This window comes from Myotis davidii, unplaced genomic scaffold (assembly GCF_000327345.1).
Source record: "Myotis davidii unplaced genomic scaffold, ASM32734v1 scaffold22, whole genome shotgun sequence".
Taxonomy (NCBI): domain Eukaryota; kingdom Metazoa; phylum Chordata; class Mammalia; order Chiroptera; family Vespertilionidae; genus Myotis; species Myotis davidii.
In genome coordinates, this window is record NW_006294067.1 from 486,767 (window position 1) to 503,162 (window position 16,396).

Below are 16,396 nucleotides of genomic sequence, written 5' to 3' on the forward strand. Positions count from 1 at the left end.
TATTCGTGTGAGAGTTAGGGACTCTAGGGAAGATTGGGGAAAAGAGTAGCAAGGCCAGTCCAGGGAAGACATAAATAGTTGTGGTCTTCTTTATTGCTTATCTGATTACCCCAGAGCCTCTTAACTAGACCTCTATCTTCATTATCACCCTTTTCTTATTTACATCAAGAGCTAATTATGCTAATATCTCTGCTTAAATGCCCCTGACTCACCAGGTCATCTAGTTCTTAATCTTTAGCAAAACCTTGCAAGCCTTTTTAGTCTGATCCCTACAGACTTCTCCAGCTTTATCTCCTGCCACATCCCTTCTGCCCCTTAAATTCCAAGCCATGCTCACTCACTGCTCCTCAGTCCATTATATATATGACTTCCTTTACCTACAACACTACTCCCCAACTCCCCATGCTTAGCCTGGAAAATGTACATATTTGTCAAATTTTGGCTTACATTATTATCTCTTCACTGACATCCTGGCTCGAGATGGAGAACCCATCCACCCTCCCCTTTTCCATGCCCTCAGCACTTAACACTGTGTTGAAGGGTGTAAGCCTTTTAAAAACAGGGTCACACCTTATTCACCTGTGATTCTCAGGACCTAGCACAAAGCCAGGCCCACACCAGGTGTTTGTTGAGCAATAAATAAATAAAAATACTGGAGGCTCTGTATTGTGGCAGGTAATGTGATGCTATATATTTGACCCCATTCTCAAAAACTTCACAGTTTATAAAAGATAAATATACAAGAAAAACTGACATCAGTATATGGTATTCTGACTTTAGTTCCAACGGGAGTGCTCAGAAGTTTAATGAACTTGGGGGATTAGTTAAATCTGAAATGGTTAAGGAATAATCAGAGAGGGGAGAATATGGGCTGAGCCCTGGAGTGTGGTTCATTCATAGAGGTAAAGGTGAAGCTAAAGGACATGAAAAGAGCCCTTTAGCTTCACCTAAGAGGCTTTTTAGGGGAAGCCCTGAACTAAGAGAAAAGCCTGGGATGGTGTGACTCCTCTGTGGGGTGGGTGAACAGAGGCTATGGGGTGAGATGCAACAAAACACACACACACACCTGAAGACATGAGGTTGAGCTGATTATTCCATACCTAAGAAGCCAGATCGAGGTGATAACTTTTGACATAATAGAAAAAAATTGCAACTAAAGTCTTTCAAATACAATGGTTGTACAGTGAACTTAAGTAGAGTCAGCAGTTTGGGAGGTCAACCTAGACGTGCTGAGGAATTGAGATGAGCAATTTTGAGGTTCCGAGCTAAAATGCTTATGGTAGAAATGGAAAGGAAAGCCCAGATATGAGGGTTTAGGTGACTCTATCCTTGTGGTCATGGTCCAGAGGACTTGATGACTGATTGAATGTACATGAAGGAAATGGAGGAGTTGCAAAGTGACCCCCCAGTTTTGATTTTGTATGAATGGAAAGAGGTGGTTACTGTCAACTTGAGACTGGATGGACTCTGGGGAGTAGAATGAGTAGAAAGAATAGACTGGGGGAGCACTCCAATGAGGGGGTGGAGGCAGAGAGGAGCAAGAATAGGCAGCGAGGTGGGGGTCAGACTAGCCACAAAGTGAGCCACATAGGACATGGGAGGAGGCAGTTTCAGGAGAGAGGGGTCATTTTTGATTCTAAGATTTCTGAGCTCTGAGAATAAGGAATGAGAAGGCAGCCTTGGAAACCTCCTAGAGATAGCATCAGAAAGGGTTATGAAAATGGCCACAGGTCATACAGAGTGTAGGAGGAAGATAAGGAAGCTGAAGCAGGGATATAGATGACTTAGTTCTTTAGCTTGGACATAAAATATGACAAGGGAGTCAGGTGAACGTTTTTTCAAGGTCAGGGAAATGTAGATAGCTCAAGGTGGGAGTGGGATATTGAAGTTGGAAAAAAACAAGGAAAGTGTAGGAGAAAAAAATCCAGAATAGAATCAAGGACATGCCAGTGCCAGAACCAAGATGAGGCAAGGGAGGTGAGCAAGCCACTTGGCTAGTGTGCAAAATTTAAAAGAGTCCCTAAAACTCAGTAGTCAAGATAAATAATATTTAATGAAATTTTTTCAAAAATGAAAGTCAATGGAAAAATCCACAATAAACAAAATATCAAATTTTTTTCATTGTGGATTTTTTGAAAAACAAAACAAAACATTTTTTCCAAAATAGATTAAAACTCTACTGTAGACTTTTTTGAAAATATCTACAATTTTTTTTAAAAGTGAATAAAAAAATACATTTGAATCAACCACGCTTCAGGGCTCAGCTCATATTCTCCCCTTATTTTGGGGGAGAAAATCTATGGTGAACAAAGCCTTGTTATTTTACTCAGCATGGATTTTTAGCATTCATTTTGATTTTTAAAAATATCAATTAGGCTATTAGTTACCTTGATTACTGAGTTTTATTACCTCTTAAAGTTTGCATCTGAGATGGTATCTCACTCCTATACTCTAGGCCTGGCCCTAGCACAGGCACGGTTTCTTTCAGGAGACGATTATCATGCTTCTCTCGCTGAGCACCCCCAAAACTGATTGAAATACCCACCTTCTCTTCACATTTCCTCCATCTCCTTGCACCCAGTTCTTTCCTTTCTTTGTATTCTCACTCCTTCTCTGTGCCCTCTTCATTCCATCTCCTGAGGCTGTCTTCCATGGCACAGTCCCCACCTCCCCACACCTGTCCTCTCCTTCCTCCACACTTCCCCTTTCTCTCCAGTCTCTCTTGTGTCCAGATAGACCAGCCAGAGTTTGACATCCCCCTCAAGCAAGAGCAAGAACAGAAGATCTATGCCCAGGTAAGATGGAGCGGTGGACAAAGGTTTTGACCTTTGACTCTAGGAGAAAGATGGGGGCCACTAGTGCCTGTGACTGAGGTTACTCCTCCCCCAGATCGTGCGGGAATACTTGGCTTACCTGAATCAGCTGGGAACCTTGCTGGGAGGAGACCCAGGCAAGGTGCAAGAACATGCCTCCTTGTCCATCTCCATTACCTCACAACTGTTCCAGTTTCTGAGGCCCCTGGGGCAGCAGCAGGCACAGGGGAAGGTCTTCCAGCTCATCACTATAGACCAACTGCAGGTGCCTTGAACCGGGGACTGGAGGAGGATGGGTATAAGGTCCTCTCTTTCAAACTTCCTTGACCTCCTTCTTTCTCCTCATTCCCTGAATTCCTTTCCATCTCTAACATTTTTGGCTCCATCCTTTCCCCTAACCATCCCCCTCCCCCAAACCCCCTCAAACCCTGAAGGTGGGGAAACCCTTCTTCCTTCTCTCCTCCTTTTCTGTTCCCCTCAGCCTTTGTGTCCCTCTTCTAAGGAAATGGCCCCTGCCATCGACTGGTTGTCCTGCCTCCAAGCAACATTCACACCAATGTCCCTGAGCCCCTCCAAGACCATCGTGGTACATAACCTGGATTATTTGAAAGACATGTCACAACTGGTGGAAAAACAGCTGTTGAGCCACAGGTTTGCTCCAGGTGGGCTCAGGGAGGTACAGGGCAGAGGAAAGAGTCTGAAAACCCAGAGGTCTCAGGAACACAGGTGACTTGGAGAATGAAGGCTGGTAAGAGCCTCCCAGGAAGATGGGAGGGACTCACAGACACATGGGACAGAGAAGGGTTGGGGTTGACAGCCCAAGATAAATTGGAGGAAAGATGAGAGGCTTGGGGAAGGAAAAACACACAGGAAATGAGGGATACCAGTGTCTGGCAAGACACAGTATTTGCTGGAGTAGAACCAAGCCTGTGAAGAGACTCAGATGTAGGAGATTTTGGAAGGCAAGTCATGGGGTTAGCTTGGCCATGTGTCTCATCAGTTGCTGATGAGTGTGGGTGGGAGGAGGGGGCATATGAGGGGATTGGATGGAGGAGATAATGGTTGGGCTGCTCTGGGGGAAAAGCTGAGGCAGAGGTCATTTCTCATATGTGGAGGCCTTGTGGGAAAGATCAGGAAGTCAAAGAAGGTGGGGGACATGAGGGTGAGGCTCTGTGTTGGGCCTTCCTCCATCCCTGATACCTGTGTGGCCACCACCTAAAGGGGCTTCTTCCAAGGATTTGGACCCTTCTTCATAGTAACTCAGTGGCAGCAACATCTAGAGATTCTTTCTGAGGGAAACAGACAAGCATTCATGTGGGTATGAGCAGATTTACGTAAAGGCACAAATCAAACCTGTAAGAGAGTTGCCATCAGGGCAGAAAAAGGTCCCTGATCCCAGCTTTGTTGTGCTTAGAAGATACATCTTAAGATGAGAGAGATCTTGGTCATAGAAGTAGATGAATCAGTTTTGTGAAATCTAAGTCCATCTTCATCTAGTCCAGATCTTTCTCTCCCTGTGACTTGAGAAGTCTGCCTCTTCATCTAGTTCTTTGTTTCATCATTCTTGAACCCCACTCCAACCCAAACCAAGAAAATTGATCCTTCACTTTTTCACAAACAGCTCTTCTCTATAAATACAGAGCCAGGAGGTGTGTGGGTCTCTTTTCTCTCCACAGGGACTTTCTGCAGAGCCACATGATCTTTGGGCTGGTGGGGACCCTTTCTCCAGCCCTGGACAGTAAATTCCAGGAGGCACACAGATCCCTGAACCAGAAACTGTGGGAGCTGACGGAACGGCCACCTGTGGTGAGGACAGGAGGGCATAAATTGTCCCAGATTGGGGGATAAAGGAGTATCTGTTATTTTGAGGGGTAAATTTTGGCCTATTCCTTTCAGGCAGGGGACATAAGAGTAGATGCCTCTCAATGTCTGGGCTTTCCATGGAAGCAGACAGGTTTGGAATGCAAGGCTTACCGTGAGAATTGAGGTACCAAGTAACAGACCTTTTAGGCACATCTGGCTATGTCTATGCCTATGGCCTTTTGCTGAGTATTAAAGTTTGAATATAGAGGTCTAAAATTATCAAGACCTGCTTTTCCTTTTCGTGACCCTTAAACTATTTTCCTAACTATCCTGAACTCTGTGACTTGAGGATGGGATGAGAGACAGATGTAGCTAGTAGTGGCTTTTCCTTTGCCTGGTGATTCCAGTGTTTGGTGCTCATATTCTTCACAAATAATTAGTCTCTGACATCCAGTGGTATCTGTTGGGTCACACTATAGGCTTTGTGGTGCAATTCCTGATGTATCTGAGGAAGGGACTGCATAGCAAACACACTTCACTAATCGAAGTCTACTGTGTTAGATAAGGTGTGGAGACACTTCTTTACAGATAACTTTGACATCTAGATTGGACACATCCAAATGCAAGTGGAGGTATCTAGTATGTTAGAGACACCCTAACCTCTGCAAAGGCCTCGGTTTAGTCTTGAAAATCACTGCACTTTTGTGGGTTTTTTTTCTTAGTAATTTATGAACCATTTCTCTGCCTTGAAGAAAATCACTGCTTTGGCAACCTGAAATATCTGTGGAATTCAAAGAGGGAAGATGTATGCACATGGTACTGGAGTATATTTATTGTTTATTGAGAATTTATAAATGTGCTAGACATTTTTCTAAATCCTTTAGATAGATGAGCTGGTTTAATCTTCACAAGTTTTCCATGAGTTAGATGCACCATTTCGTCCCTGTTTTATAGACAGGGAAATCTAGGCACAAAAGAAACTTGATCAAGGTAGTACATCAAGTAAGTCGATAGAGCTAGGATTTGAACTCTATCAGTCTGACTCCAGGGTTTCTGTGATTAATCATTGTGCTAAAAACAACAAAACAAAACACACACACACACACACACACACACACACACACACACACACACACACACAAACTCTTCTTCTTAGTACTTTCACTTAAGACCCCAAGTAGCTTCCTTCTACTCAGCCTTCTCTTGACTCAGATGAAGAAGAACAGAGTCCGAACTCCTATTAGTTGGGGTTGCTACAAAATACCTGGCAACAACTTCCTGTAAATTCCAGAAGAGTGTCTTGAATGGGGAAAGAGAGCTGGCCAACATTGAAACTCACACTTGAACTCAGAAGGCTTACAAATGGCTAAAATTAGAATATATATATCCTATATGGTATATAGTTGTTTGGGGGATGAAAAGCTGAATGAAGCTCTACCAACAAATGGTTGTGTGGCTTTGGGTAAGCCACTTCACCTCTCTGAAGCAGCAGTACCAAATATGACACATAATAATAACAGCTGATACACAGTGTGTACCTACTGTTTTGTAGTTTCATTGCATGCAACTTTTAGCATAAATTGTTTTATTTAATCCTCCTAGAAACACTCAGAGGACCCCAGAAAGAACAAATATCTTTTACAAGATCACACAGCTTATAAATAAAAGAACAGACACCAAAACAATGCGCCTGGCTCATAGGGCCATGTTTTTAACCACATACTATGCAGAATTGAGAAATAAGTGGGTGGTACAGAAAATGGGTTCTTTCTATAAAGGTCAAGAGAGTAAAATTTTTGGCTTTGTGGTCCATATGGTCTGTGTTGCAACCACTTAACTCTGTTCTTGTACAACAAATAAATGAAAGGATGTAGTTTCATTCCAAGGAAACTATGGTTTAGACAATAGATACTTCTGGAGTTCCCAACAGGGAGAGACTTGGGTTGGTTTGACAGAAGAGTGAGATCTCCACACAAGAGGAAGGATAGAAATAGGGTCTAGAGAACTGAAGTTTTCTGGCAAAGAAAGGACTATTATTTCATTGAGACAACGCATGGGATAGGCTGGATAAAATGTGGTGTAATATGACAGATCCTCCTGGTGGCTCTGGCTGAGAAGAGCAGGCTGGACTATGCCTGCTGCTTGGGGAGCATGCCCAAGAGTTTGAGGATTAGCAAGGAGCCAGTGCAACTGAAACAGAGAGTGCAAATGAGAAAACAGTAGGGAGGAGTTCAGATAGCATATAGGGCCTGGTAGGTCACTGTAGAGACTTTGGCTTTTCTCTGCATGAAAAGGGGGCCTATAGGATTTATTTGCTTTATGTTTTAAAACAGGAGTGAGGAACCTTTTTTTCTGCCAAGGGCCATTTGGATATTTATGACATCATTCATGGGCCATACAAAATTATCAACTTAAAAATTAGCCTTAAATTTTTTTAAAATTAAAAAGGAAGGGAAAAAAAAAGTAACCTTCTATATTTGGTCAAACATTTAATTAACTCACTCCTAATGCCTTGGCAGGGCCAGACCAAATGATTTCACTTGCCAGATGTTTCCCACCCCTCTTTAGAAAGAATGTAATTTGAAATTAAGCAACAGGGTTTCCTGACAAATGCGTGGTATGAGTCAAAGACACTACCAAGCTTTAAGCCTTAATTTGACCTGATTTATGATTCTGTTCTATGGTTATTAAGTACAAATTTCTGACCATATCCTTCTGAATGCACTCTATTTTATAGTGTCCTTATTTAGAAAGGCTGCTAGGTCTCATTATATGAACATATTTTATTGATGAATTTTGAATATATAGTAAAAAAATGGCTATTAATCCAGGTTTTATTATATTTGAGAAGCTGAATTTGGGGAAGTAAAAGTAGGACTTTACATTTGTACCTGTTAAATGTGAACTGTTTATATTCAGCCCAGCTTCCCAATGTACTCAGGTAATTTCATCCTTTTTTTCCCCCAAATCATTCATTTTATTACCTTCTTTCCCCCTCACCTTGGGTCATTTGCATTCTATAGTCTATCTTCATCTAGATTACTGTTAAGATCTTGAAAAAGAAAGAGCATCGGGTCAGGCTGTTGAAGACCTGACTATAGATCCACCCATTCATTTATGCGGCAAATATTTATTGAGCACCTGCTAGGTACAAGACCCTTCTCTAGGAACTTTAGACTGCAGTGAAAAAAGAGACAAGAATCTCTGCCCTCAGACACTTATATTCTAATGGATTTAGAAAGATTTTTCAGTAGTCCTAGTCAGGGAAGCTCATACAAACTTGAAGTCATTAATTTTCAATGTTTTGTTATAGTTCAGCCAGCTGAGAATCTACTCAAATCATCCAACATAGATTTCTCCAATCTAATTCTTAAGGGTTTAATTTGTGGTTTTACCAAATGCCTCTTTGAAATCAAAATAATGCTAGTAGGGTAACAGCTTAGAATTTACAGAGTGTTTTCAATGGATTCTTTTACTTCATCTTTTAAACAACTCTGTAATAAACTTGGAACAGATAGCCATTCTCACTTTTATAGCTGGTGTATCTGAAGTACCAAGATTTAAGTTAAACATCAACATTTAGTAAATACTAAATTCTCTGTGTGGAAGAGGTATTGAGGTGTTCCTAGAGGATGCATCTAACCTATCAATGTGTTTTGTTGGTCTTTAAAGCTTTTTATAGACATTTAATTCATCATCAACATTCAAAAATTAGGAGATGGCATGCCAGTAATCTGATTTTTAGCCCTTTGTTGTAAACATGAAGTTTGTGTATTACTTGGCTCGCCTTCTCCAGGGCAACAGCTGACTGCAGTTCAGCCCAGACTGGATGTGTTCTCTCCTATTTGCCATCGCCCCTCCATGTCCTGTGGTTCTGATGTTGGATAGCTTCTCTCAGTTATGTCACCTCATGGCCCCTATTTGAGTTTTGTGACTCCTGGTTTGAAGTATGTCCTCACGTGATTACTGTTAACCATAGAAATCCCTATTATTTTGACCTTGTTTGTGCTCAGTGATCCTACGTTAGCCCTTAGTCACTGCACATTATTTTCCAAGTGTTAAAAAGTGGTCAGTTTAATGATTCCCGGAGTTGCACAGGGGTGAGCAATGGGTAGTCTGAGGTGGCATCTATACTCTCCAGGAATCAGGTCAGACCTGCCATGGCCCAGGATATGGAGACAGGCATGGAGCAAGCAAAGGCTGTTGGAGAAAGGAGCAGGCACCAGAGAAAGGGATCAGGGAATAAGTCAAGAACCAGGAGATATGAAAAGGGGAGGCACCACCAAGCACAAGGCCAGTGCTATTGGCTGCTGTGCCAGCTGTCACTCCAAACGAAGCTTGACATAGGGAGGCCTGAGAGGGATGGACCTTGAAGATGGCCAGAAGAGCCTGCACTTGACCCAGTCATTCACTATCAGACCCAGGTTCCCTTTCCACTTGTGTTTGCTTTTCAAATTTGTGTTTCAGTGCTCCAACTAATACACTAGAGGAAGTGTCTGAGTGCCTTCTCCTCACAAGGTCCTTAGCAGGTCTCATAGCGAGGGGACAAGAATACACAATGTGGGCAACCAGGTCTGGAGCCACCTCAAAAATGATAAATGTCCTAACAGCCAGGCTCAGGACTTTCTTCTTCACTGAAGACAATACTGGCCTTCTCTTTCTGGTCCTTTTGTGGGAGCCCCATAAACTCTCTCCAGTCTTAGGGCCAGAGAGCTTAGTGGCAGCCTAAGAGGAGATTTAAGGGGAGTAAATAAGTTACAGGAATGAAATCTTGTGACTTCACTCCACTTAAATTAGCCTATTAGCTGGTTTTTCAAAGTCCCAGCTCAGCTTTCCCTTAGGCCAGCTCTCATATTCCTACTGTGGCCCATTGGCCGCGTTTTACAGTCTGTCCTAAGTCATCTCTGGGCCTTCCTCTTGGTCAACTTTTTCAAAACCATTCAAGCCCACCATCAAAACCTCCCCAGCATCACTCTTTTTCTTATTCTTTCTGTCCTACTGTTAAAAATCACCCCAGATGCCAAGAGTCTCTTGAGTTTTTGTCTAACCATCTCTCTGCCTTTGAGGTTGAAGATGTCCCCTACCTCATCCTATTTTCTCTTCATTTTATGTGGCTCTGGCTGCAGGTTTCTTAGCTTTCTGAATTCACATCTTTAGTCTTCTCTTCAGTACTGTTCTCCTACCAGGCAATAGTATGGCATCTGAACCCCAATAATTTTACTCTGATGATTTTCTTCTTTATAAGACAAGATCTTGCCATATGATCCATGATAACCATTTGGAGAGTGGGGAGGGCGGTGGATGAGAGGGAGAAATGACCTTCTCTAATTTGCATTTTAAGCAAAGAAACGGGGGAAGGGGAGTCATTGTTGGGTTTCCAGAGCAGTGCCTGTGGTAGGTGGGGACAGGGTGGCCAAGGGACCTGAGAGGTTTGGTATCTAGTCCTCTCCTTTCAGGAGCCTTTCCATTCTTCATAAGGATACTTCCCAGAAGCCTTGCTTTCAAATTCAGTAGGCAATAAATAAGATGATTTGCCCAACCCAGGCTTCTGAGATTAATCTTGGAGAACTAAGCCTGGGTTAGCTAAACAGCAATGAGTCCATGTATACCACTAAAAGGCATAACAGAATAAAGTGAGACAAACCCAGAATGTTCAGAAAGAGTCCAGTCTCTGTTGGGAGGAGGACTAGACAAGATTGGCATGGGAAAACAGATGAGGAAGACCCTGGATGGAAACCTCTCATTCTAACTTTGTCTCTGTAGCCCACCCACCCTCGATGGATGAAGTGCGTGGAGGATACTGGAGACTTCTTTGAGCCTACCCTGGCAGCCTTGTTTGTTCGTGAGACCTTCAGCCCAAGCACCCAAAGTGCTGTATGTGAGGGCGCTTCCCCAGCCTATGTCCCTCCACTCCTCCCCACCCAACATATCCTCTTTTATTTCTATTGACTGTGTCCTTCTCTATGGTTTGTGTATTTAAGGAGTCAGGCAGTCACAGAGAGAGAACCCACTGTCCACATATATCAGAGAGAGAATGCCTCGTGCTATGTCCCCAGGGTTTGCATAGTTTAGCTATGAGACATAAAGGGTACACAACATGCACTAACTCGAACAAGTCATCCAACTTTCCTGCTCTTGTGTTTCCTCAACCAGAAAATGAGAAAACTGAACTCCATGACCTCTAAGGCTACTCCCTGTTTATGATTTTTTAACAACACATGAAATGACATGAGGATGGATTGATATAATCTTAAGAAGTGAAAATAAGTAACTACTGAATACTTTTTGAGTGCCTATCATGTGCCTGGTACTCTTGTAAGAAGTTCCTTTGAACTACTTTAAGTACAAGCATCATTCTGATACTTTAAGAACTGAAGCACAGAGAGGCTTTCCCAAGCTACCAAACAGCAGAGTCAGGACTTGAACTCAGGTTCCGATACTGTCGTCCATTTTCCTCCATTAAGAAAAGATATACATGAGATGGTAAATGGCAATAACTCTATAGTCAGGTTGTAAAGCTAGGACGACTTCAACTTGTTGGGATGCTGAAGCCCCCAGGAAGGTGGAAAGAGGAAAAGCATGCCTTAAGGAAGAAGGTGTGAGGAAAAAAAGGGGTGTGTGTATGAGGACAAGAGTCCTTGAGAACAGAGATAGTCCTCATCCTCCCTCTACTTTCTGAGTGGATTGCCTGGCCCAGAGTAAGGATGGGGTCTCCCTCCTTTGGCAGGGTGAGCACTTCCCACAAAAGACATAGTCTCCCCTGTCGACCCTCAGGAGTGGCCAGCTCCCACTTTCCCTTTCTGTCTCCACAGATCTTTCTGGGTTTTTGGCCACTAGGGAATACCACTTTCTACTCTCTTCCTGTTATCTTCCCCTTTCTCTGGCAGCTCCTCAGGGCCAAGGCCCAAGACCAAGACTGGTCCTCATCCTGTTTCTCTGTCCCTGCCCCCTCACACCAACAGGCCATGGACTTATTCACTGCCATCAAGGATGCCCTCATCACCCGCCTCAGAAGGGTTTCCTGGATGGATGAGGAAACCCGGAAAAAGGCCCAGGACAGGGTGAGGCCAGGGGAAAGAGACAGGTTGATTATGTGCAGGGCTGGGGGTGGGATTGAGTATTGGATCAAGAGATCACAGAGGCAAGAGGAGAGCACCCAGGCACAAGGGTACACCAACATGTGGTACACATACCCTAGTGACAACAGGGAAGGTGGGAATAGGGCAGTGAGCAGGAGAACTTCCCTTTGATAGCTCAGGGTAGCTAGGTTCCTTCTACCTGTGTCTCTCCCCAGGTCATCCAGCTGCAGGTGAAGATGGGGGGCCCAGAATGGGCCATGGAGCCAGCGCTGGCCAGACAGAAATACAGTGATGTGGGTTCCTGCCCTTGACAGCTCCACCTTAGTCTTCAACTTCTTCACCCCCTGACCCACTCAAATGGCAGATAATCTATTTTCCTTGAGTGATCTGAACCAATCCCTTCGTGCCCTCCTGCAGGCTGGACTTTATGGGCAAGATACTGTGGGTCTTGCCAGCAGATGAATGGAACCTTTTCAGGTCCTAATGTGTGTGTGCACACATGCACATGTGCATTCTTGTGACTTGCCTGAGGGTATTTATCTGTGCTGACACATGTGAAGCCCATCTAGCCCACGTGTGGTGTGGTGGTGGTGTGCTGGTTTCCACTGTACTGGGGATGTCTGTAGGGCTAATCTGTTTGGGTTCAAATGTAGCTATCAGGGTATGTGGATGTACACTCGTCACCTCTTGGCTCCTCCCAGGTACACCTCGGACCCAGCTTCCTGCAGTCCTTCCTGAGTGGTATTCGATCCCGCCAAGCTAGAATTGTCCATAGCTCCTTGCAGCCTTTTCTCCACCACAGGTATGAGAGCAAAGTAGATACAGACACTGCATCCCAGAGATAGACATCCATGATTAGCAAGAGAGCAATCTAGGGGCTCAGGGAAACAGGAACAGTGACAGTAGTTGGGGGCAACTACATATGTCTTGATGGAGCTGGTATTCATATGTGCTCATCCCACAGGTGGCAGGTGTCCCCCTGGAGGGTCAATGCTTACTATTCAATAACTGACCATGTAGTGGTCTTCCCAGCTGGACTTCTCCAACCACCATTCTTCCATCCTGCCTACCCCAGGTATGGGCCATTCCATGAGGGTGGACAGGAAGTTTCCTAAAAGTGATGGGCAGCTGTGAGGTTTGGGGGGATGGGGCTGGCAATGGATGGGACTTGTGGTTGGAGGAGTAGGGTTAAAAATGTCAAAGGGTTCTGGGGATAAGATAAGCCCTGTCTCTTTAGGGCCGTGAACTTTGGCGCTGCTGGCAGCATCATGGCCCGGGAGCTATTGCACATCTTTGACCAGCTCTGTGGGTATCAGTGGGCCATTGGGAGGTGGGGTCATTGAGAACCCAGGTGAAGGCTCCAAAAGAGGCCTAGAGGAGGAGAAAGGGAGGGTATGTGAGGGCTCCGGGTGGGATAGTCCTGAGTCTTTGCAATACTCCCGGGAGCCAGCCCAGCCTGTGGTACCCCCATGTCCTCACCCCTGCACCATGCCTCAACATTCTATTCCCTTGCCCTATTTTCAACAGTACTCCCTGGAGGCTGCCCCGCCTGTGATACCCATGCCCTAGAGGGGGCGCTGCTGTGTCTGGAGCGCCACTATGCTGCCTTTCCATTATACGGTGTAACTTCCTTCAATAGCTCCCACATGGTACTGGAGAATGCTGTAGACATGGGGGCGTTGGCAGTGGCACTGCAGGTAACTCACATCCCAAAGGTCAGAATCTCTTTTCACTAGTGAATCAGACATCCCTCATGCAGACATAGTTGCAAAGCTTTCTGCCCATCATACACCCACTGAACAGTGGCCACTTGGGGATCCCCCTCCTACCTAATAGATTCCCTCTTTTCTAGGATAACCATAGATTTTCTCACAAGTACATTTCTCCTGGCTCAGACCTGTGTGTCAGTGCAAAACTTGGGAAAGGGGACCATGAACTGGTTTTGGGGTTTGTGTACAAACCCCCAAATGGCACAGGTTTGGAGCCTAAGGGTTACTCTCCATCCCACCTCCATATCTAGGCATACAACAAGATGCTATTATGGCACCGTGGGGAGACCACCCTGCCCAACCTAGGCCTCACCCCCCAGCAACTCTTCTTCCGAAGCTATGCCCAGGTAGGTGGCCGCCATCTCCCACCACGGCTTGCTCCATGTTAGATAAATACCCTATTGGTAAAGCTTAAAGAATCTCTGCCTCAAATGCTCCCACCATTGCCACGGATGTTCTTTCACACATGTCCCCTTGAGCCCATCCTTTCATGTTATCACAAATTCTTCTGCCAAATTTAGCATGTCCTTCAAAAAACTAACAAAAAATCTCTACTTCCAAATCCCTCCTGGGATGAGCTCAACTTTACCCCCCTCTTATTTCTTCTCCTGAAAATACAAACCCATGAAAAACAAGTCTTAACAGACTGTCTATAGACTACATTTCTCTTCAAAGACCTCACCCCCAAGTGTGAGCCCCTCAGTACCATGTGTTCCCTCAATAGAGGCTGTCCCCAACTTCTCAATATACTTAAAGACCTTGTCACAGAGTTCTTCCAATAGACCCCACCTCTCAGTCACTTACAAGTGGTCTGATTCCATAGCTGGGGCCCTCCCCTGAATGCCTAGTGCCAGGTTAAATGACCTACAACTGGAAAATGCCCTTCCTCTCTCCTCATGGCCCTTGGTCATTCCCATCCCTGCTTGACCTTTGTCTGCTGTTCCTTGCACCACTTCGGTCACTAGGTCTTGCCTACTGATCCTTATCTACCCTGTTTTTCTCCTTACCCTCTGTGAACCTCTCTTTCTTCCCAGGTGATGTGTAGGAAGCTCAGCACACAGGATTCACAGGACACTCACAGCCCTCCCACCCTTCGAGTCCATGGGCCCCTCAGCAACACTCCAGCTTTCTCTAGACATTTCCACTGTCCACGTGGTGCCCTCCTGAACCCCTCAGAACGCTGCCAACTCTGGTAACCTGGCTACCAAAGAGACCTTAATGCACACATATCAATATCTCCCTGCCCCATCCATGGAATCAGGATGATGTCTCCTCTCTTCTTTTCTAAAAATAAAATCTGGAACTTGGTTTCTGCCTGTCTCTTAATGACTCTTTCCTGATTTGCACTGCCTAAAAGTCAGAAAAGATAAAGGAAAAACTTTGAAGCAGAGTTCACAGACATGGGAAAAGGAAAGAACCAATGATTGGTGAACTGGTAGGTCTAAAGGTCAGATGTTGGGTGATTAAACAGACTAGTTCGAGATAGGAGGGCTTTGGTTAAGTCTCAGGAATCTGGCCCCCAATTGTTTCAGGATTTTATTGCTATTACTTTTATTGTAGCTATCTCCTCCCCCTAATCTGCTGTGCTGAACAAAGCCAGTAGGGGCGTGGAAGAGAGAAGAGCATGGGTCTGGTGTATTGGGCCCTGAGGGATGGAGCTCAGAGCAGGGACAGACAAGGGGCAGGACACTGTGTATACGTTTCCCTGGGAGTAGTGACCTAAAGCCCAGGGGAGAAAGGGTCAGTAAGCTATCATGAAGCCGAGGTAGATATCCAGGTCCTCATCCAGGAAAAAGGCTGCCACCTCATCTTCAATGTCTCTTATAAAAAAACCAAAACACTGGCCACATTAAAGCACAAGGCTAGGTCGAATAGGTGGTCACGAACAGCTGTGTTCTCCATCTCCGATGTCTTGTCATCCTCTTGTTGGGCCATGTTCACCTCCTGCCACATCTCACCCACTGAGGAGGCCACAAAGTACTCTTCGAACTGCTCTTGATTTTGGTCTGGAACAGAGGAGAGGGGGAAGGTAATGGAACACCGATCCTAACCTGTCCCTGTACAGGAAAGGGGAAGAAGTTGGAGGATATGGGGAAAGTTAGGTCCTGGGGCTTTTAGCTCAATTATCCATATCCTTGTCTTTGACCGGAGAGGTGATGCTCCATCTGGGGGTCACTTCTGGTCTGTGTGAAACCACAGCTCCAGCCCAAGAGCACCAACACCCCATTTCCAACTCAACTGTGTCCTCCGAAGTGTTACATCATTTGGGAGTGAGGGACCACCTTAAAAAAGAATGAAAACCAAAGATCCTCTTCCCACAAATATGCATGTATGCTCATACTCATGAAAGCTCCATGCAATTTCCACTGGCCTGGAGTATTCCCCTGAATAGGGCTCTCCCCTGCTCGAGACCCTTTCACATGACACCCTCACACTACAATAGTAGGAGACCTGGGTATTCTCCCACAACCCAAACCTATCTCAGATTTCTCTCTGGCCTGGTAAGTCATCTGGGAGTGATTAGAAACAAATCTGCAAACCTAGGCTCCTGAGGTTGCCCTCCTTTTCTACTTACCTGTAGAGGCCATTTGTGCTTTCTGACTCCTCTCACTGGGGCCTGGGCTCCCTCTCTGAGGCTTCACCCCCTTCATCCACAGCAGAAGTAGGATGGCTGCCAGTAATGCTGCTCTGAGGAGCTGGGAGCCCAGGGAAGTCATGGGTCTGCCCAGCCACTGTTGTGGCCTTCCCCACTCCCAGTGCCCAGCAGGCTCCCTGCCACCTCCCTCCCCTGTCCCTGTCCCACCCCTTCCCCTTTCCCCCTTCCCAGCACCGTTTTATTCCCTTCCCTTCTATAGAACCTCTGACCTCATGAGCTCTGTGATATCATAGCCATTGGCTGACTCATTCCAGCTGACTAGAGAGTTCCATCACT

The 16,396-nt window shown here is 45.2% G+C and overlaps 1 protein-coding gene across 3 annotated transcripts in view; it reads left to right on the forward strand.

Annotated features, from left to right (window-relative positions):
• KEL (Kell blood group, metallo-endopeptidase) overlaps window positions 1-14,776 on the forward strand; it is an 18,827-nt gene extending 4,051 nt beyond the window's left edge. Inside the window, exons 7-19 of one of the 3 annotated variants that reach the window (XM_015566703.1) lie at window positions 2,733-2,795; window positions 2,890-3,078; window positions 3,295-3,464; window positions 4,490-4,619; window positions 10,380-10,490; window positions 11,579-11,677; window positions 11,911-11,988; window positions 12,397-12,497; window positions 12,660-12,770; window positions 12,933-13,000; window positions 13,223-13,392; window positions 13,716-13,811; window positions 14,499-14,776. In XM_015566703.1, the coding sequence (XP_015422189.1) occupies window positions 2,733-2,795; window positions 2,890-3,078; window positions 3,295-3,464; window positions 4,490-4,619; window positions 10,380-10,490; window positions 11,579-11,677; window positions 11,911-11,988; window positions 12,397-12,497; window positions 12,660-12,770; window positions 12,933-13,000; window positions 13,223-13,392; window positions 13,716-13,811; window positions 14,499-14,660 (1,548 nt within the window). In that variant the 3' untranslated portion in view covers window positions 14,661-14,776. The remainder of the gene's footprint in view (window positions 1-2,732; window positions 2,796-2,889; window positions 3,079-3,294; window positions 3,465-4,489; window positions 4,620-10,379; window positions 10,491-11,578; window positions 11,678-11,910; window positions 11,989-12,396; window positions 12,498-12,659; window positions 12,771-12,932; window positions 13,001-13,222; window positions 13,393-13,715; window positions 13,812-14,498) is intronic. The other 2 variants (XM_006768000.2, XM_015566704.1) reach the window with 2 other exon arrangements.
• The last annotated feature ends 1,620 nt before the right edge of the window (window positions 14,777-16,396 follow it).